The sequence below is a fragment of the Acinonyx jubatus genome, chromosome A1, assembly GCF_027475565.1.
Source record: "Acinonyx jubatus isolate Ajub_Pintada_27869175 chromosome A1, VMU_Ajub_asm_v1.0, whole genome shotgun sequence".
In the NCBI taxonomy this organism is placed as follows: domain Eukaryota; kingdom Metazoa; phylum Chordata; class Mammalia; order Carnivora; family Felidae; genus Acinonyx; species Acinonyx jubatus.
Window position 1 is genome coordinate 99,481,240 of NC_069380.1, and position 22,742 is coordinate 99,503,981.

Sequence of the window (22,742 nt, forward strand, 5' to 3'; positions counted from 1 at the left end):
TGTGTCTCCTTCTCTCTCTGCCCCTCCCCCAATCATGCGCTCCCTCTCTCTCTCTCTCTCTCTCTCTCTCTCTCTGTCTCTCTCTCAAAAATAAATGAATGTTAAAATTTTTTTTTAAAAATCACAGGTGTTTCTTTTGGAAGCAATAGTAACTTTGACTCATAAATCCAGAGATACATTTCTTCTTGATAGTGTCAAAGACTATGTCAGATTGTGGCAGTTGACTAATACTGATGGGACAGCTTTTCCAATGTCACCACAGTATAAATAGAAAAAAAGTTTGATTTTTTTTAAGGTTTATTTATTTGCGGGGTGCCCGGGTGGCTCAGTCTGTTGAGTGACCGACTGGCTCAGGTCATGATCCTGCGATCTGTGAGTTCAAACCCCGCATCGGGCTCTGTGCTAACAGCTTAGAGCCTGGAGCCTGCTTCGGATTCTGTGTCTCCCCCTCCTCTTCGTGCTCTGTCTCTCTCTCTCTCTCAAAAATAAACAAACGTTAAAAAAAAATTTTTTTTTTTAACGTTTATTTATTTGCGAGAAGGGGTGGGGGACAGACGGCGGGGGCGAGAGAATCCCAAGCAGGATCTGCGTTGTCAGCACAGATCCCGATGCGACGCTGGGTCTCATGAACCCGTGACATCATGACCTGAGCCGAATTCAGGAGTCAGACACTCACCCGACGGAGCCACCCAGGCACCCTGATTTTTTTTTTTTTTTTTAAATTACTGGTGTCAACCATGGTCCATCAAGTCTCTCTTCTTTACTAATGATGACCTTGGCCACGTTCCATAACTTTCTGCTTGCTTGTGACGTAACATTGCTCCAAACCAGTTTAAAATCTCAATCTTCTATACTCTGGTTTCTCTTCAGATCACAAAAATCTTTCGCCTTTTAAAATCTCAGTCTTCTGATTCAAAGTATTCTGCTCTCCAACCCAGATTAGACTCAGGGTTCAAGGGACTTGGCCAGGAGACAGGCATGAGTGGCTTTGTACACCCGTCTCCTATCCCTTCCCCCTATTCCTATTCTCCTCTCTCTTCTGGGCTCAGTGTTGGAGACAAGGAAGAGATAGGAGAGAAAAGTCAACTGACTCTTTGCTTAACGTCAGAGGTCATGGCACTCTCCCTGAAAGCTGTCGTTGCTTCTTTGGCTCACTGTGGTTGGCCACGAATGTCCTCTGTGGCAGCCTTCAGATGCTGACCCTCTGCTGGGCTTGGTGGGTGAGGCCTCTCTGGAGCCTCCCCACTGATACCTGACGGGAGACATCTGGCCCTAGCATCACATCCTTGTCCCCCATACGCTTCCCTCTGCCTGTGTAACACCTCCCTGCTCTTGCTGCTGGAGAACCCTCTCCTTCTCTAAGCGGCATGATAGCCCGCTCACCGCAAGCCCCCTTCTGTAACATCTGCTCAATCGATGGGTCATGTTCTTGCCCAACACGTGGTGGGAGTGTGGGTTGCTTCACAGCCCCTCCAGATCATTTTGCTCGAGTTCTTTTTCTATCCCCTGCAGTCGGCTCAGCCACAGATCACGCGTGCTTCCCAAGCAAATAGGAACAGGTAAACAAAATTCCACTCTGTCCTCTTTACACGCATCCCCAACTCCTTAAAAAAAAGAATTATATTTATTTTTGAGAGCGAGAGAGACAGAGCATGAGCGGGGCAGGGACAGAGAGAGAGGGAGACACAGAATCCGAGGCAGGCTCCAGGCCCTGAGCTGTCAGCACAGAGCCCGATGCAGGGCTCGAACTCACAGACCGGACCACGAGATCATAACCGAGCCACCCAGGCACCCCTCGCATCCCCAACTTTATGGGCCCACACACTGAAAGGGACAGAGCAGCTCACCACCACCTCTCCCTGCTCAGGAGGCAGCCTCCTGGGGACAGCATCAGGCCCGCCCCTTACAGCTCCTTGGAGGCTCGGTGGGATCCGAAGCAGTGACATTGGCTCTCAATGTCATTGAGAGCTCTCAATGACATTGGCTCTGGTGCACTTTTGTAGGCTCTGGGGAAAGTGATAGCAGCTCCTGCAACCTCGCCAGAACCTCTCTTTTGCGTGTCATGGTCCCCCCTCGCCTGCTACCCCAGCCCGCTCTGGGCTCCCGTAACTGGTTTGGGACTAACAGGAAAAGTTCCATTCGCCTTTCTGTTACAGTCCTATGAAAAAACAAAAATGCTGCAGGGGAGGTCTTGGAATGACACGTGCCTTTGCATTTTCTGACAGACATTGGTTGAATACGGAGCAAATGTCACCATGCACAACCACGCCGGGGAGAAGCCCTCCCAGAGCGCTGAGCGCCACGGGCACACCCTGTGCTCCCGGTACCTGGTGGTGGTGGAGACCTGCATGTCGCTGGCCTCTCAGGTGGTGAAGCTGACCAAGCAGCTGAAGGAGTAAGTGACCCATTCTTGCCGTGACCACCGAGACTGGCTTGTCATCACTTCGCTTAGGTTTGAGCCAGGTGCTTTGGTTGTAGCGGTCTCATGCTGGTTGAACAGGGAATTCCTAGCCTTCCTCTCTCGGCTTTTCTTCTTCTGTCCCAGGTCTTCCCGGCCAGCACCCGTGCCGCAGGTACCAGAGGCAAATTGACGTTTAAACAAACAGTGCAGAGCAAACTTCCTAAGCAGGGAACGTAAGGTGTGTGGGATGACAGACGGGCTCTCTCTGTGTGCGTATCTCCGGGGCCAACTTCTTAGCGGTCATAGAAAGAACACACAGGCAGTGTCCCCAGACTCCTGTCCTTTGCTAGGAAATCATTAAGTGCCTGAGAGAGAAAAACAAAAAACAAAAAAAGCCAAAAACTAGAGATAGACCCATTTCCCAGCTTTGCAAAAGAAAAATGTATATTTGAGGAATTACAGACAGATGATCTGGCAACCATCACCAGTAAATTTATTAGAAAAATTAAGCAGACGATTCGTGACTCTTCAGAACGCAGAAGAGTGTTCGGTCAGCGTGATGTTACTTAAAAGCTTCTTGGTCTAGACGGAGTGAGTTCTGTTCTCGCCAAGATTATTGAACGGCTACCCACTGCTTACCTAGACGTCAGGAACCATTTGTGGGAGGTTGTCAGGATAAGCATGAAGAGAGGGGGACAGTGGAGAAGCTGTCAGGTAGGTCTCTAGCAGGATGAAGATCAAGGTGCCGACAGCACTTTAGAGGATTAAAGTCAGACTTTGGGAAACACCAGCCGAATGACAGTTACCGTATTGGGGAGGGAATCACTAAAAATCGGAATGAGCATTCAGAGTCATGTTGACAGATTAGGAAGATGAACCCTAAAAATTAAATGTTAGAAGCAAAATACGAAGTGTTTTAAATTATTTTTAAAAACCTTCTTTTTCCCAGTTGAAAAGAGATGTATGGTGGATGGCAGGCCTTACCTGATTACAGGTGTAACCAGGCCACAGTCTGGCACGTCCCCGGACCCTCCAGCTCTTCTCTAAGCTTGGCAAAACCTTGGTCTCCCTACTTCCCCCGCTCTTGTCTCAGAGGCCAGGTCTCTCTGTACCCTCCTGCCCTCCCTACTAGAATGCCCTCTTTAATGAAAACCCAGTTAGGTTTTCACCGGAAACAGGACTTAGAAATTGAGGATGTTTGTTGGGATGAGCGCTGGGTATTGTATTATATGTAAGTGATGAATCCCTGGGTTCTATTCCTGAAGGCATTGTTACACAGTATATTAACGAAGTTGAATTGAAATAAGTAAATTTTAAAGACTAAAAAAAAATGTTTCTTTTATGTATTTTGAGAGAGGAAAAACAAGAACATGAGCAGGGGAGGGGCAGAGAGAGAGGGAGAGAGGGAATCCCAAGCAGGCTCCCTGCCATCAGCGCAGAGCCTGACTCGGGATTTTGTTACAGACTGTGAGATGACCTGAGCTGAAATCAAGAGCCAGACGCTTAGCCAACTGAGCCACCCAGGTGCCCCTAAATAAATAAATTTTAAAAAGAAATAAAATAAAAATTGTAATGGGAAGAATAAAGCAAAATTAAACATTAAAGGGGTTCCCTCCAAGTATCCTCTGCCCAGTTACACAAATCTCCCCAGGGGGAGGGAGCAAAGTGAGCTTTAAGAACTTCTTGTAACAGGGGAAAATGCCCACAAACTGACAACTCAGTAAGTTACGTTTCCATAGCGAATATCCTTGTACACATGTCTTTAGGTACATGTGTAGGTATTTCTAAAGCTAAGCTCCTAGAAAGGCAATTGCTAGAACACAGGGCATAAGTATTTAAAATGTGGATAGATGCTGCCTAATATCCTTCCAGAAATATTGTAGCAATATCCCTGCCCCCCAGTAGTGTATGGGGGGGGGGGCGCCATTCAGAGGAGCTTTCAAATAATCCAGTAGAATTTTTTTTTCTAAAGATTCATACTCGAAAAGACCAAAAAACATGGTCCTCAGTCTCTATACCGTGGAGTTGTGAGCTTTTCATGAGCTATAATAGCTGTTTTATTGGTGAGCAGTTCAAGGTCAGGGTCTTGGCTGCCTTCCCTGTTGATGGGCCTAGGATAAAATACACATGTATGCTAATAGATAACAGCTCTTCTGCTGTTTCCAAAGCTGAATGCTGTAGCCAGTTATCGTTAGGCCAGTGACAAGATAAAATATGAGAAGTTATGTTGTAGACCCTGGTCTTTTACTTACCATGTTCCTCAGTGAGATGGGTGAAACTAGAAGTGAAAAGGGAAGTCCACTTAGTCTAGCCACAGCACCCTATACCCTTCAAGCTCCAGGGCACCAACAACACAGAAAGGTGAAAAAGGAGGGTTGAAAAATAAGAGTTTTTCTAGTCCAAAATTTTGAGTGAGAGTGCTGAATGCCTTTTCCTACTAGAATAACTTTACTAACTGTTTATCATTATAAAGATAATTACTATTTAAAAATGGCAACCTCCAGGGGTGCCTGGGTGGCTCAGTCAGTTAAGTGTCTGACTTTTGATTTTGGCTCAGGTCATGATCTCATGGTCCATGAGTTCAAGGTCCACAGCGGGCCCTGTGCTGACGGCGTGGAACCTGCTTGGGATTCTGTCTCCCTCTCTCTTTTCCCCTCCCCTGCTGTCTTTTTATCTCTCTCTCTCTCTCTCTCTCTCTCTCTCTCTCTCTCTCTCTCAAAACAAGTAAATAAAAAATTTAAAAAAAAATTTAAATGGCAACCTTCAGCTCTATTAGAAGTCCTCATGTACAAGCCTAGGTCTCCCTGGTTGAATTATGTCCTGTCCTAAAAATAAAAGATAAATTGAAGTCCTAACCTCTAGTACCTCAGAATGTATGCCTGTTTGGAGATGGGGTCTTTATAGAAGGAATCAAGTTAAAATGATCTCACAAACCCTGAGATCATGACCCGAGCTGAAGTCGGATGCTTAACCAACTGAGCCACCCAGGCGCCCCTGCTGTCTCCTTCTTTAGACAATTAAATTTTCAGTAGGTGAGTCACAGAACGAGTGAGATAAACTGAGATCACAGACTTTTCTTTTCTTAGGGATGAAATGTTAGGACTAAAACTGACCATGTCTGAAAAACAGAGTACTTGGGGAGATGGCAGGGTATCCTCGTGGTCTGATCTCACAGAACTAGGTTTAGGTGGCCAGTGGTTGTTGAGTATGTGCGGTGACACTCAGCAAGGAGAACGCTAGGCTTCCTCAAGCCTGTATCTAAAGTCTGGCGGTCATCATAAGAACACTTGTAATTCATTCATCTGGTTCCACACCCTGGCCCATGAGAGAGAGTACCATTTTTGATGCTACCTGTATTCATTTTCTACTCCTATGAGAAATCAGCACACACCTAGTGGCTTAAAACAACACAAATTCATCTTGCAACTCTGTAGGTCTGAAACCCGGAATGGGTCTCCAGATTAAAATTGAGTTGTCTGCAGGCTATGTTGCTTTCTGGAGGCTCTAGAATGAGGGTCCGGTTGCAGAATCAGTTCCTTGTGGTTGTAGGACCAAGGTTCCCTTCTTTTGCTGGCTGTCAGCTGAGGGTCACCGCCAGCACCTAGAGGCCGCTGCATTCCTTGGCTCCTGGCCCCTTCCTTCCTCTTCAGAGCCAGCACTCACAGATGGAGTCCTCACACTGAGTGCGTCTGACCTCATCTTCCTCCTCCTCACTGTTAAAGACATGTGGTTGGATGGCATAACCAATAATAATAACCTAAGATAGCCTCCCTGGTTTCCTGTCAGCCAATAACAACCTTAATTCTATCTGCAACACTAATTCTCTTTTGCCGCATAAGATAACGTATATTCTCACCTTCCAGGGATTAGAATCTGATGGCCATCCTTGGGGGGGTGGCGGGTGGTCATAAAACGAATAAAGAGTTCAGTAAATACTGCTTATTCTTCTAAAGTCAGAATCAGTTGGATTTACTTTTTTCAAGTTCTCTAATTATGTTTTCTAAACAGATGTTCATTTCCGTCACCTGCGGCATTTAACTGATTTTTCTTAAATTTAAAGCACGTTCTGATACCATTTAAAGTACATTCCGCTTTTATGTCCAGAATAAATTGAGCGTTGCCATACCAGGTTTTACCCCCTATGGAAATAGTCTGCTTTTGTTGCTCTTATTCTGCTCTTTTCTGATCACTGCATTAATACAATTACTTTAAAGATTTAAACAGTGTGGAAAGAGTAAATAATACATATAAGTATGATATAAGCATATATGTTATAAGTAAAGATTTAAACAATGTGGAAAGAGTAAATAATCCATATGAGTATGATATAAGCATATATAAGTAATATATATTTTATATACAGAGAGGGATTTCTTAAAAATGTTTCTTTTATATTTCTCTCATATAAAGAAATTTATATTTATATTTATATTCTTTTATGTTTCTTAAAATATAAAAAAAATTATACTACACCCACTATTTTTATAACTTCCTTTTTTACTTAATATATGTATGTATATATATGTATATGTATTTCTATATCTATATGTATCTATTTTATACATATACTAGGGAAACTTTTTCTATGTCATGGATACTGGAATAGATCATCATTTTTAATAGCTGCCTCTATGGAAGCAACTAAATTATTCACTGAGTCTTATTGATGAGCATTTAGGCTACTTAGAGTTTCTTGCTAATGTGAATAATAAGCATCCTTTTGGGTAATTGACTGTGTCCTTCGAAGATTTCTGCACGGTAAGGATGAAGGACATGCGTATTTGTAAGGCTTTGGGATTTATTGCAATTTATTGCAAATTATCATGACAAAATTTATACCTACTCACTTATAGTAGTGGCCACGTATCAGAGAGCTTATGTGTCTCGCTTCATTTTTCCCAGACAGACAATGGAACGTGTCACACTGCAGAACCAGCTCCAACAACTTCTAGAAGCCCAGAAATCAGAGGGCAAGTCCCTCCTTTCCTCGCCCAGGTAATACCAGGAACATTAATGGTTAGAGTTCTTAGGTGTCTTTAGTCTCTGAGCCTTCTTTTGGACTTTGAGAAGACAAAAACAGAACATATTTTATGTTTATAAAGAGGAATAAATATGAGACGTTACAGGGGGAAAACGCCCTGGACCTGATGTCAGAAGACCCGGCTTCATCTCTGGTTCTGCCATTTCTTCATTCTCTGACTACAGAAAAGTCACAGTCAGATTCCTTCATTTCTTCACCTGTGAAATGGGAATAAGGATACGTAGGTGTATAAGGTTGGTGAAGATGAGAATAATGAATGCAATTGGCACAACATTGATGTGTAAACAGTAAACAGTAGACAGATCTCTCGTCATAGCGTTAGGTATGAGGCCCACTACACTGTGGTCATGGTTACCTCTCTGGAGTTATTTGGAGATTGATGAGCACAGACATTAAGTGATTTTTCTTATTCCAGTCCTGTCGATCTATAAGTCGTTAGTGGCAGTAGAGGCAATCAGTGATAGGAGATCACCTCATATGTTCTTCATCATCTTTCAGTTCGCCATCCTCCCCCGCTTCCAGAAGGTCCCAGTGGAAATCTCCAGATGCGGATGATGAGTCTGTAGCCAAGAGCAAACCCGGGGTCCAAGAGGGGATTCAGGTGCTCGGAAGCCTGTCGGCATCCAGCCGGGCCAGGGCCAAAGCAAAAGATGAAGATTCTGACAAAATCCTCCGCCAGTTACTGGGGAAGGATATCTCAGAGAGTGTCTGCACCCAGGAAAAGCTGTCCTTGGAATTCCAGGATGCTCAGGCTTCTTCTAGAAACTCAAAGAAGATCCCTGCAGACAAGAGGGAGCTGAAGTTGGCTCGGCTGAGGCAGCTGATGCAGCGGTCCCTGAGTGAGTCCGACACCGATTCCAACACCTCTGAGGACCCCAAGAGCACACCTGTGAGGAAGGCCGACAGGCCCAGACCGCAGCCCATCGTGGGAAGTGTGGAGAGTGTGGACAGCGCAGAAAGCCTGCACCTGATGATCAAGAAACACACGTTGGCATCAGGACGCAGGTTTCCTTTTGGTATCAAAGCCTCCAAATCTCTAGACGGCCATAGCCCATCTCCCACCTCCGAGAGCAGCGAACCCGACTTGGAATCCCAGTGTCCCACCTCAGGGACCACTCCCCCAAGCCAGCCCTCCGGAGACCCTACTCAGCCCAGCCCTGACAGCACTGCCACCCAGAAAGTGGCCATGAGCCCCAAGAGTGCCCTCAAGTCTCCGTCTTCCAAGCGCCGGACATCTCAGAACTTAAAACTCCGAGTTACCTTTGAGGAGCCCGTGGTCCAGATGGAGCAAGCTAGCCTCGAGCCCACTGGGGAGAAGGACAGAGATAAGGGCAGGACCCCCCAGAGGACCTCTACGGGTAGCGAATCGGGGGATCAACTGAAAAGGCCTTTTGGAACCTTCCGGTCCATCATGGAGACGCTCAGTGGCAACCAGAACAATAATAACAATTACCAGGCAGCCAACCAGCTGAAGACCTCCACACTGCCATTAACCTCACTTGGAAGGAAGACAACAGATGCCAAGAGAAGTCCCGTGAGCTCTGCTAGCAAAGGAAAGAATAAGGCGGTGAGTGCCTTTTGGAAAATATCCCATTTCTTGCTTGTGAATTCACTGTGCTGTTCCTAACACTACAGATTGCTGACCTTTGCCACCTTGAGGGAATCCCCAGAAAATTCCAAAGGGATGCATGGACAGCTAAGTCCATGTGTTCTTTAAGGAGATATGTCATATTAAAGTATATACGCTTTGCTCTTCCTTGGAAAATATGCTAAAAGAGAAAGATGAAAGAAATCACAGGAGGTTATATTCTGGTCCCCCAGTTTCCCAAAATAGTTTCATCCTTGAGTGTTAGGAGTCCTAAACTGGAAGGCATTTCTGCAAGATGAGACCACCAATCGATGAGAAATCAGGCCCTTCCTTGGCACAGATTCTGCCTCAGGAAGAGCTTGTTCTCCTCATCTGACCGGATAGTTTATCCTCAAGCCCGATTAAAGAGCGCATAAATAGAAACTCTATTTCCAAAGACTTAACTACTCCACTTTGGAATGACCTTTGAAATGAATACACCACAGGGACCTCCACGTTGGCGTTTTATGATACTCACCCCTGAGTGTTGATCAGGCTGCCATAGCAGTCTGAAGCACTTGGCAGTACATAAGGGATGGCAGAGTGTGGCGGGAACTATATCTTATAATTGCATTTACTAGAAAACCGGGGACTATGATCTGTGGTTTAAAACTGGTGAATGGGAGATATGAATGTCTTTGTAGGCTGTAGGCAATGTGTCCTGTATGCTCTGCACATGCCATGCCATCCAAAAAATGGTACAGTAGCCAAAATGAGAAATGCTGAGGGGTAGAAGGACCTAGAATATCCATCCTGCGATCTAGAGAGTCACAGCCTGCATAATTGATAATTTGCCATATGGTAAAATTCCATTACAGTGCAGTTGAAGAACTGTCCAGATTCCTTTTGCAATACTAAAATCGAGTTTCAGTTAGTATCTAATGAATTGAACACCGATTTTAACTATACGTTGATTTCCAACGTCAGTTGCCTTTGTTGCAAAGGACTTCCTCACATGTATATTTCCGCGAGAAAAGTCACACCCCTGCCCCGAAGCCCACCCCCTTTGGGCTTCGTATGCCCAAAATTACCTTGCTCAAATAAGACTTTCCCGAGTAACTTAATGGGTTCTGTCACTCAGGAGTAAGAGAAGGATCCCACCAGCTCCCCGTGCCCCTCGAAGTATGTATGAAGCTTGCGTCCACTAATCTGCCTCCTGCATGCTTCCTGTTTATCGAGACGTGTGCATGTGCTGAGCTCGTTGCATGTTTTCAGATGATGTCTGATTGCACCTCTCTAGGAGATGTACGGCAGCTGCGTCACCCTTTCCTCTAACACGCTGACCGAAGAGCCTCTGCGTAACCGTGCACGGTACGTGGTGCTAGCGGGTGCCTTGTGCAGCAGGGCCACGCCTTTGCTTTCAGTTGCATGACCTTGTAAATTACGGTACCAGAGCACCCTTAGGAGGAGCCGAAAGGAAGAAGAAAATGCCACCTTTCCCCCCGCAAATAGAAGCAGCCAGTCTTATAAGGTGGGCCTTAGGAAGGGAACCAGTGCCCTATTGAAGGGGCTTTGATCCAGCCGCAGAGAGCGGAGGAATCTACTCAGCTTACAGACGCGCTGTGTCTCCCAGTTGACTTTGGCTTTCAGGCTTTGTTTTAATGGAGTCAAGTACCAAGTAAGTCTAGAAATTAAACTTCCTGTCACGGGTGGAATGAGCCCATCTCTGATCAGAATCAGCACTGCGAAGCAGAGGTGAGGTTTGGTTTCATCACTGATCCTCAGGCTGAAAGCGTCATCGCGGTGCTTGGGAGAAGGAGAGCCCTGCCATTCTGAGATTGCGCTAGTTTAACACTCGGAACCGCCGCACCCATCAGTGAGCCAGTCTGTGAGCCCACCAGTGACACAGGGGTCTTTCTCAAACAAAATGTTTACGGTCCAAAGTGCATGGGCTGTGCACCTAAAAGGATCATGTCCGAAGGTCCCCGGCGGCTCAGGCACTTCCCTGGGCCAAGTCCTTCTGCATCAGGACTTTATTTCCTCCCGAGGGAATGCGCACCACTTCCTGACAAAGCAGGAAATGGAAAAGGAGAGTGGTCCAGGGTGAGTGCATGTAACCAGTGCCCTGTGACTGGCTTCTCTCAGAAGTAACCCCCAAATTCATCAGAAGGGAGACTATCGCTTGTAAATCACTCAAACTTAATTTAATTTAATGACTTAAATTAAAGGAACACAATGGCACCTCCTCCAGCACCCTTCTCAAACCCTCCACAATGTTTTGGCGAATGTATGCCTGTTTGTACGTAGAATGATAAACACACACGAATAGGGGTGTATTTGTTGTTGTGAGGGTAAATTTCAGGTCAGAATACCAAGGTGCAAGAAATGTCGTTCTCCTTCCCCCCCCCCCCCCCCCCCCCCCCGCCTTTAAATCAAATGTAATCAGGCTGGAAGAAAGGTAAATCCCCATCATTTCAGGGAGTGCCCCTAGGGGTCTCACTAAGTCAGTGTATTGAAGGAAGCACCTTAGAGCTTGGGTATTAACTGGTCACCACCATTCAGTTTGGGTCAGACTCGCATGTTGCCTGAGTCTGGGCTGCTTCTGTCCACAATGGAGCAGGGAATCGTGGCCAGTGCTGAGAACCCATTGCTTACTGGCTTTTTTCTTTTCCTCTCAACCCATCTTCCCCACTCCTATACCCTTCTCAGTCCCATATGAGGTCCAGTGTGTCTTCTGGTGCCTGGAAAATTCTGCTTTTGTCATTAAACAGAAGTCACCAACGATACCCTCAGGAAAGGCAGCACAAAGACTTGGCAAACTCTTGGGAGAGAGAAGGAGAACATCTCTCCTCTCTTACAGGTTCCTCCAGTGCCCGGAAACAAGACAGTTGGTATCACAGTAGAACCATCCTGCCAGAAATATTTCATCCTGTCTTTTCACAAGCAAAGGAGCAAAGCTGAGCAGTCTTCTATACTATAATTATAAAAACGCCTGGGTGGCTCATTTCGTTATGTGTCTGACTCTTGATTTTGGCTCCAGTCATGATCTCACAATCTGTGAGTTCAAGCCCCACATCGGGCTCTCTGTCAGCACAGAGCCTGCTTCAGATCTTCTCTCTCCCTCTCTATCTACCCCTCCCCCGCTTGCATATGCAAAATAAGTGAAAACATTGAAAGAAAAAAATCAGAGCACAAAAGAGGTTTTAGGGCTACTCAGCTGTCTGACACTAGGGTACCACTTTTGTACTCCGTTTAAGAAACAGTCCTTCGGAAGGTTCAGTCTTGAACCTCAAATTCACTGGCTTTACATATTAACAGAGCTTGAGCGCAGTGATCAGCAGAAACCCCAAAATAAAAATATTCAGTGTATTTTATTAAGTAAGCATCCCTTACTGACCCCTTCCCCTCCCTACCTTATAAATTAAACTCTCCTCGATCATGGTTGCAATTTAGCATGTCTTCCGTAGAAAGTGAAAACTCACCAGTTTGCTCAGGCTGGAGAGGAGAGGTTTCTGTGACTCACTCATACTTACAGAGGCAGAGAGAACAAGGCCGGAGTTCACTCCTTAGGTAAAGTAAGTATGGATAGCTGTAGTTGAAATGAAGCTTCCTCAGAGAAATGAAATAGCATGAGATTGTGAGCATGAAAAACACCTAAGTGACTCTAATGCTTGCTCCATTTTGCCTTGGGGACCATAGAAAGAACATCCCACAGAAGGACGCAATATGGAAAGAAACCCAAGTGTTCATCCATCAGGGACGCCTTCAAATCTTGGCCCAAGAGTTTGCTTGAAGGCTAAATGACTCCTCTCGGGTAGCAGGGATTCCCCAGGATTATATAACTTTGGAAACCACTGGGGGTCATTGGGTTGGAGTTGGTTCCAAACATTATGCCCCTGAACAGCCCTATTGCTGTGTCCCCGGAGAAAGAGTGGGGGCAGTGAGACCTAGTTCCAGGCAGATGTTGGAACCACATTTTAGTTCCTAAGAAACATCTGTTTTTCCTGGTAAGAGAAAAATACGGGCAATAAATGCATTTTAAAGAATATTACCTCTGTATGGTAGTTCTATTTACTATTTATTTTTCTAAATTGGTCACAGCTTGATAGCAAAAAATCTAAATTTCTTTTCAATGTCCTTTAAAAGTAGATTCAACTCCATTACTTTGGACAGCTTTCCCAGTGTGTTTTCAGCTGCAGAGGATGACTTTGTTTATAACAAGCAGATTTATCTTTACTTTTCCTTATAAAGGACAAGTTGGTTTTGAGTTATTACAACTCCAAGGGAATGTTTGCAATTATTTGTCTTAAAATGCCAATAAGACATTCATTTCCCAGACTTTAAGTCCATGTGAGACCTGTAACACAGGAAGTGAGATTTGATTCCAGCTACCAATAGGCAAAGAGCATTATCCCCTGGCCGCCATCAGTCACACCCCCTGTGACCACAGTGACACTGTGGCCTGGAACCCTAGTCGTAGCACCAGCACGAGAGCAGACTTGTTAAAAAAACATTAAGTAATGAACACCATTAGTGTTCATTTTACTGCCAAGGAATTAACCACCCCGGGAATTACACATCCAGAACCAAGAGCTAGTATCGGATATTTTGCATCGATGTCAGCGTTGTTCGATAGCCGCTTCAGCGGGAGAGGTGTATTTGGCCTGAGACGATGTGAGGCGTGGCAGTGGTCATCTGCCGTGCCCAGAAGGTGGTCAGAGTTCAGGGAACTCCCCCCCGCCAGCGCGTGTGCACGCACGCACACACACGTGTATGTCCTTAGTGTCAGGGTATCGTGCTAAACAGAAAAATGAACAAAGATGTGGAAGCCATTGGAAAAGGAGAGGTGAGGCCCCGGCGTAAGGCTGTCCCAAGTACAGCGTACCCTCAGCCCCACTGACGAGCCCTTCCAGAGCCATGACAGACAGATGCAGTCAGCACAAAAAAGGAATCCCTGATCCTGCTGAGTAAATACACCCTTGCCCTAGTCTCTCTGAATACAGTAAATTAACCACATTCTAATCTTGTCTTGAATTTTTTAGCGTAAAGTATTTACTTTTAACCCATATGCTTTTTTAAGGATTCTTGAAGGGATGTTTCTGTAATTACTCAGTCATTGTTGCGTTACCATGCTCTCTGATACATGTTGACTGCAGAGTTCTAGAATGACTTCCCCAGGGCAGACAGAGTCTTAATCAATGTAACAGTTCAGAAAAGTCGGTTCAAGTGCTAATACTAAAAGGGGATTTAGTAGTTAGAGACATTAGCAATATTATTGCTCAAAACTGTACTTTCCACTTCTAAGCCCTGATCTGAAGTGTGTGTTCTTTTTTTTTTTTTTTTTAAGTTTATTTGGAGAAAGAGAGAAAGAGACAGAGAGAAAGCATGCAGGAGGGGCACAGAGAGAGACAGGGAGAGAAAATCCCAAGCAGGCTCCACACTTCCAGCACAGAGCCTGATGCGGGGCTTGAACCCACCCACCATGAGATCGGACACCCCACCGACTGAGCCACCCAGGCACTCCAGTGTGTGTTCATTCCTAATATACTAACTCTGGGACCTAGAGCCAGTCCATCAGTAGGAATTGATAGCAGGCCCCTGAGGTGCTTTCCTCAGCCCCAGAAACCCCTAGAACCCTCCTGGTCAGCTTCCCCTTCACTCCTCTTCATGTATCCCCAGGTTCTGTGCTCCCTGCACAACTCACCCTGCACCCACCATCACCTTTGCTTCCGTAGAGTTCTTACTAGTTTCAGAGGGAAAACCCTTATTTCATACTGAAGCTTTGTCCCTGTGACTTGGAGGAGAGAGAAGACCCCAGTCTTGAACATTTCTCTAAGGGAAGGTTCTCCTTCGTATAGGCCACAGTACTGCACTGTCATTGGCTGTTGCATAGTACAGTTGGGTGTGTATAGAAAAATACCCATGTGTGGGGAATAGTTAAAATGATCTGACCTTCCCAGTGTCTCAGCACAACTTAGCAAACTTTTTATAAAAGCTGCAAGAGTTCCCAAAGATGACCAGAGCATGATTCACAAATGGAGGTGGGTTTTTTTTAATTTTTTAAATTTTTTTAAGTTAATTTTTTTGAGAGAGAGAGAGAGAGAGCACATCGAGGATGGGGAGAGAGAGAGGGAGAGAGAGAAGAGAGAGAGAATCCCAAGCAGGTTCCACACTGTCAGCACAGAGCCCAGCAGGGGGCTCGATCCCACTACGGTGAGATCATGACCCAAGTCGAAACCAAGAGTCAGACGCTTAACAGACTGAGCCACCCGGGCGCCCCAAAGTTTCTTTTCATATGCCCCATATACCCACTGGGAAAGGAAAAGGCACATTTCACCACAGGAAGACAGTGAAACCTAGTTTAGTCTCAAAGCCCTGATGAGACCTAGAAAAAGCTATTGCAACTAAGATCCCATGTTCAATCCCCCTGCCCTTGGAAGGCAGGAAATGAGCGTGTGGAACAGCCGTGAGCTATAAGTAGGAGGGGTACAGAGGGAACACCTGCCTTCAAACCCAAAATCACCCCACCTGAAATACATTTTTTCAGCATGTGACCCTCCTTTCCTCACCTCCCTCCAGGGTCCAGGTTTGAACTGTGTAATGTTCTGTTAGTGTCATATTTGCACCACCTCGGCCACCACAGGGTGTCTCCAGACATTAAAAGAGAAATGCCTGGGGGAGCCTCAGTGGCTCAGTCGATTAAGCTTCCAAGTCGTAATCTCAGCTCAGGTCAAGATCTCATGTTCCTGAGATTGAGCCCTGCATAGCGCTCTACACTGGCAGCACGGAGCCTGCTTGGGATTCTCTCCCTCGCTCTCTCTCTGCCTTTCCCCTATTATCTCTCTCTCTCTCAAAAATAAATGTATAAACAACAACAAAAAAAGAGCAGTGCCTGTTTATCAACTCTTAGTAAGGCTGGAGTTTCAGAGAAGCAGCAATCTGTTTGAGGCTTAAAAGTACCAGACTTTACCAGACAACTTCCAGTACCTTCACCAAGCTTCCCTGCTCCAACCACAGTCCTTTGGGATTTTCCTTCCCACACTGAGAACAGTGCAGATACATTACCGAATGCCACAGCCTTGGTTTGCTAGTGCACTCACTGCAACGTCTTTAGCAAACAGCCACGCATTTTGCTGTGCCAGCACGAGGCAATGCTGCCTTCATAAAAGAGATCAGGGTCCAGAGACAATTAACAGAGGACACGGTTAAAACACCAGTAAATTCCGTAAAACGTATACGGTGCTTGACAGCCTCCCCATATTGCCATCTTTACTCCCAGTGTCTTGCTCCGTGCCTCGCACACGCTAGCAACCTCCTAAACATTTGGCGAGAGGGAGAGTGGAGAAAGCTAAAGAGGGAAAAAGAGAAATAATAAGGACTGAGCCCATCACCCCACAGAAAGAATGGTGTCCTCTGTAAAAACCTAGGCCTTTTGATTACAACCCACCTACCTACAGTGAGTTTTAGTGTGGGTGTTTTAAGGGCAGGTTTTCATTCTTTGAACCAGAATCCCACCTTTTAGTGGGTGGGATTTCTAGATTTGCTCTCGGTAAAGTTCTGAAGGAGATCACAAAAAGTTACAAAGTCTCCCTGTTTTGGTGATCAGTGAAAATGTAATGCATGCCCGTGGGCCATTTTTGACTAATCCTCTAAGTAAATTGCTGTCTGGTCACCATGGGCTATGGAAATATGGAATCCAGGCCTGGATGAATCAGCAAGTTAGATTACTTGAAAAACTGTTACTTAAATTTAAGCCTTTCTTCTTTCCAATTTTGGTCACTGAGAATGTGATTTCATATCCAAAAATGAAATCAAGGAACAGCAAATTATCTGAATAATTCATGCCAGAATTACCCAAACACTTTTGTTCTTTTGAATACTGGTAATTCAGGACTAAGTAATTGAAGGATGCAGAGAGGCTTGAATTATCCTGATATTATTCAAATAAATGCCTCAGATTAACATTTTACTTGCTCTAGAGTCAGCCCTGTTCATGCTGGGTTTTGTCCCATGGAAAGTGTTCTTTTTTATTTTTTTTTTTATTTTTTTTTCAACGTTTTTTATTTTATTTTTGGGACAGAGAGAGACAGAGAATGAACAGGGGAGGGGCAGAGAGAGAGGGAGACACAGAATCGGAAACAGGCTCCAGGCTCCGAGCCATCAGCCCAGAGCCTGACGCGGGGCTCGAACTCACGGACCGCGAGATCGTGACTTGGCTGAAGTCGGACGCTTAACCGACTGCGCCACCCAGGCGCCCCTCTTTTTTAGTATTTTATGACCACCGCAACCCTCATATTAAAGCAGAAACACTTTGTTAATGTCTAAATGATGATATTATCTTTAGACTATAACCTAAGCCTTCTTTTTCACTTTCATTTATTTTTCATTTAATTTTTTGTTGAACTGCTCTAGGTACATACAATAGTCATACTAGCATTATAACAAAAACTAGCTGTCCTCTGCCCAACCTACCATGTCCTGTTCCCACTTTCCTGAATCAGTCATTTGGCTTTCCTTCAGATGTATTCTCTCGTATCCTGTACGGCTAAATCACATGCTCCTACAGGTTTTCAATTTTAGATATTCTCTCTGTTACATATTGGCATTCTACTATAGAAGGTAAAAATGACAGCTAACAGTTACAAAGCATTATACGACTGTTGTAACCTTCACAACAACACAATATGGTAGATACTAGTATTATCAGATTTTGCAGATTGGAAACCAAGGCACAGAGAGATTATGTATCTTGTCCAAGTTTATACAATAAGGATAATAAATTGTGGAGCCAGGATTCCAAAACTCAGTATTCTCCATGATGAACCAAACTTGTCTGTCTCTATTTCAGCACCCAACACTGCCCCCCACCCAACACACACACACATACACACACACACACACACACACACACACACACACACACACACCCCTACCTACATCCTCTTGCCACCATTAATATAGTTGGGATTAAATATATCTTTGAGATTAAATCAGTATTTGGTGTTTATTTACTGTGGCTATCTAAATACGATTCACAGTGAATGCATGCAGTATGCTATATCGTATTCCCTTTCTAATTATAACATTACATTTTCTGAGGAGAAAATAATTTGGACTTCTTAGTTTCCAATTCATTTCTTAACATTTTTCTGGAGACAGAAATCTTCTTTCAGTGCATTCAGACAAATCAGGCGTCTCTCAGTTTGTCTGTTCATAGAGACAACCTCTTTCCTCCTGCCCTACTCTGGGCTGCTGCTATCTGGCAGTGCTATACAGCTGCCTTCCCGGAGTTTCCCATATACATCATTCTGGGAATGTCTTTTGCTTCTCTCCTGTCTAGAGCCCTATTTCCTGAATCTGTCCTTTCTCATTTTTGGTGTATGCTCTTGTTTTGGTAAACAGATCTCCTTCTTCCTGGGGAGGTGGATGCTAAATTTGTTGAGACTCTGCCTGTCTGATAATATCTTCAATTTGCTCTCATACTGGACTAGGTGTGTTTGGCTGGGTATAGAATTCTAGATAGGAAATTATTTTCCCACAGAATCTTGAACACATTGGTTCCTTTTCTTCTTTTTTCTAATGTGTGTTGAGAAGCTCCATTTCTAATTGCTAATCCCTTGGAAGTTATTACGATTTTCTCTTTATTTCCCAGTGTTATGATTTCTTGTTACTTTGTCATGATTCTATTTTCATTCCTGACCTGTGGCACTTGGAAGGCTTTTTCAGTCTTGAAACCTATATGCTTCAATTCTGGGAAATGTTTTTATACGCTGTCTTTGAATGTTTTCTACATTGTAATTTCTCTGTTCACTCTTTCTAGAAATGTTATTATTGTAATGCTGGACACACTGAGTCAACCCTCAGGTCTTTATCTTTATCCATACTTTATCTTTATCCATCCTTTTTATCTTTACCCATACTTTTGCTTTTTCTAGTTCTTTCTAAGGTATTTATTGACCTGTACCTTCCAATCTTTCTAATTTTTTTTTTATTTTTGCTATAATAGTGTTAATTTCTAATAGTACCTTATTGGTTTTCTCTTTGTTTCCTTTTTATAGCATTATACATGCAAGACTTACTTAAATTGTACAATCAAATATAAATGTATATTTTTGTCTTTTCTTCCTTTTTGTAAAAAAAGGTGGCAAGCGATAAACACAGTTTTGTCTCTTACTTTTTCTCACCTGACACATTAAAGTTCTTTATGTATTCATGTATAAAGAGTTTCTTTATTCTTTTATATAGCCACATATTATTTCATTGTATGAATGTACTATTTTTAACCCTTCATTTTATTGACATTCTGGTCATCTCCTTTTGAGTTATAGCAGCTCTTTATATTTTACGTATTAGAAAGACTAACCCATTGTAATATGAATTGCAAACATTTTCTCGGTTTTTCTTTTCTTGTTAAAAATGTTTAAAGTTCTCATTGTCTCCCTATGTTATCTCTGTTAACTTTGACTTCCATTTCTCTGTTTATTTTGGTCCCTGTCTTCCATAGTAGCACTTTACTCAAATGTCTGATGATTCCTAACTCATTTATATTAAAGAACAAAACAATAAAGCTGAATAGAAGCTCTGATTTTATGGGCGAGGCTCTCTGACTGGTAGATGTTGCTTCATATACACACTGGCAAGGACTAGGCTCTTTTTTTGTGAAAATCCTGAAGTGGCAGTATTTGTAGGTCTTTTCTCTTGGCCAGTTGATTTATCAAGCTAAGGCAACTACAGTCTCCTGGTAGAGTCAGTAACCTGAGTGCCAAGAATCCATGAGTCAGACCAATAGGAGACGGGTTGAGAATTCTATTCTCACTTTCTCACTTAGGGAAATGTTCATTTAATCTCATGGTTTCCACTCCCTTCAGCTGAATTCAGAGTCTCTCTGGTTCATGCCTTGCAAATTGTAACCTCCAGTCTTCCTTCACACTGGGAAAGGGACAGTCACCTGGCCGCATTGGGTTGGAGAGGTAATCTGGGATATGAACTGTTACTTCCACAAATTTTTCAAATCAACCTCCCACTCTCAGCACCCACTCAGTACCCACTGTCGCCAATCAATTTGTTGGGTTCCCTGACTGAAAGTTTAGATTTCTGCGTCTTCTCCTCTACTAAATCAATTCCACAGGTCCATCAACCTTCCTGTTTCTGAAAGTGTTGGTATTTTGCCTGTTATCATCTCCTCGCTCACTTCCCTCATTCGTTGAGATTTATACCTTTTTTTATTTCTTTACTTTCCTTTTAGCATTGTTTTGTAAGAAAGGGGTGGCAAATGAGTGTATTTAATCCACCGTGTTTAATTGGAAGTCCCTCGGACATCTTTTAATCAGCCAGGGTTTTTTTTTCCATTTCTTCCCTTTCTTGTCTTTGGAAATGCTCCAAAGTTCTGTTTAGGGGCACCTGGCTGGCTAAGCCGGTAGAGCAGGTGACCCTTGATCTCAGGGTTTTAAGTTCAAGCCCCCTGTTGGGTATAGAGTTTACTTAGAAACAAAATCTTTCTTTAAAAAAAGTTATATTCAGACAAATAAATAAAGTAAGAATTAGAACTTTCAGATGGTGATGAGGATCAAATATTTCCTAGAACCCTGAGAGTAGACTACATGGTCCTTGTAAGCGAGCACATTTCTGAGGCCGTAAAACTCCACCTCGGGTTCTCATCCACATATGTCCTCATGTTAGGAAGTAGCATTCCCAGAAACACTGTTTTTGTCTGATGTACCAACAAGAGGGAATTTATTAATATGTAGGCTACCCACCTTCAGGAGAGAACTCTTCTCTGGAAGATTCTTATACCTAGAGTGTGAGTAATATCTCATGAAAATGAATGCATCTACCTAGAGGGAAATTCACTTAGGAAACAGAACTGTTCCAGGGCTTGACTTGTCCTTCTTCCCCTAGGCTCACTAAGTATCAATTGTTGATGGGAAAACAGCATTGCTGCTCCCTAGTTTCTTCTTTTTCCCCTAGACTTACCTACTTAGGGTCTTCCAACATGCTGCTACTCAGTAGTCACATCCCCTTAGCATCTTCTTTATATGATTAAGGTTCAAGCTTTTTGGAGATTCAAGATATCACCAGGGAATCCATGTCAATCAGCTAGAAACAGCTCTTGTTTCCACTCGACCAGCATTACTATGCTTATTATCTTATTTGACTCTGATAAAAATTCACTGGACTAGAATTGTGCCTGGATTCCAGTCAGCATGCTTGAGAAATTACTTCCAGAACTGAATTAAAAGTGTTCAATAAATATGCGTTATTACATGACTATAGCTTTTATTGTTTAAAGAGTGGTTTAGATGAAAAGAAAATAATTTGCCTACTGGAATGAAGTGTTCTTCAGTGTGGTTTGTATGAGGATAATTTCCATTTTTGGTGAGCTGTTTAGTGGTGTTGTCTTATAACTTGACCACAATTTTATCTAATTCTGGCCTTTATGGTTTCTCTTCTGCTTAGGCATAATGACATCAACAGAAAAATGAAGAAACCCTACAGCATAAAGCACATTGCTGAGCCAGAGTCAAATGAACTCTTCTTGTAAATCACTTTTTTATTATCTCTCATTGCTGCCCTTGGGACACCGTTTGGAAGTTTCTGGACTATCCACTATGGAAATAGAATCATGAGAACAATGCCTCACCAGCAGAAGAACAATATCAGGATGCCTTAAATTTATAGTAGTAGACTCTACAATACACATTTTGGGGTGATATTTGTATATATAACTTGTTTCTAAAGAGATGCTGTTTAAAAGCATGATCGGGCAAACGTTATGTTGTTTTGAGCGTGGACTGGTTCAACCTGCCCACACAACGTCCGCCAAGCCACCGGTACCATCTTTTATTTCATCCATTGCATGGGTGTTTGCTAATGTTGATTGAACATTCTTTTTCCAGTAAAATGGGCAGTTTGGCTCAGCTCCTCAGTGAGACCAGGTCAGTGGTACTGTTTTCTGTCGAGAGCGTTTTTTCTGTCATTTCTACTTTTTGTATAAAGGAAATAAAACAATGTTAACAGCACCTATAAGCTCGAGGCACCTACTTTCTAATCAGCCTATGATGTTCTGGTCTCTTAGGGACCTTGAGAGTATTTTGATTGCTGATATTTTATTTCAGGAACAAACTGCCGGGTTTAGCTATTTTCCCATAGGGGTGAAATAAAACATTCTAGTTTTCATTAAGTACTAAAGGATCAGACAAGTATATAAAGTAAGTCAATTCCTTCTGTCTTCTCAAATCCCAGCGTTGACATGAGAAAATACTAATGACAGCTAAGGATTCAGCCCCTGCTTGGGTCACTTTTTCTGTCTATAACACATTATGGGACCTGTCTAATCCCTTTAGGAGACAGTGTGGAGCCTGAGTTTATAACAACCCTATTGTTGACACAGCTCTTTGAATGCATGTAAGCAGTAAGTTCCAGATGGTTTCATCCTATCATGTAAGAATATATTTCTGTTGAAACTTCAAGAGTTTTATTTTCAAAGTGTTGGCATGGCCCATAAGAGGCCTGTCAAATTTGAGTTGGGAAGTCAAATGTGTTCTTACCAGTAGGAGGGAGTACTGTGTGCTATTCACAGTTACTAGCAGTGTTTCTGCGGTCAACTGTGGACCATTCTGTATCCTGGTGGGCACCAGAGGCCTAGAGACTGAGTTGAGAGGCAATCTTGCCAATGTGGATCGTGTGACAAACTTAAGCTTGACAGGACGAAGGAAGGTATAGAAAAAGGGCCT

General features: G+C 43.6%; 1 protein-coding gene across 9 annotated transcripts in view; it reads left to right on the top strand.

The window, feature by feature from the left end:
• The window catches only part of SNCAIP (synuclein alpha interacting protein), a 157,453-nt gene extending 135,221 nt beyond the window's left edge, over positions 1 to 22,232 (top strand). For 4 of the 9 annotated variants that reach the window (XM_027076828.2, XM_053220254.1, XM_027076829.2 and 1 more), the window contains 5 exons: positions 2,226 to 2,395; positions 7,304 to 7,396; positions 7,941 to 9,009; positions 10,310 to 10,380; positions 21,466 to 22,226. In XM_027076828.2, the coding sequence (XP_026932629.1) occupies positions 2,226 to 2,395; positions 7,304 to 7,396; positions 7,941 to 9,009; positions 10,310 to 10,380; positions 21,466 to 21,550 (1,488 nt within the window). In that variant the 3' untranslated portion in view covers positions 21,551 to 22,226. The other 5 variants (XM_015072499.3, XM_027076826.2, XM_053220269.1 and 2 more) reach the window with 4 other exon arrangements.
• Positions 22,233 to 22,742: the final 510 nt, after the last annotated feature.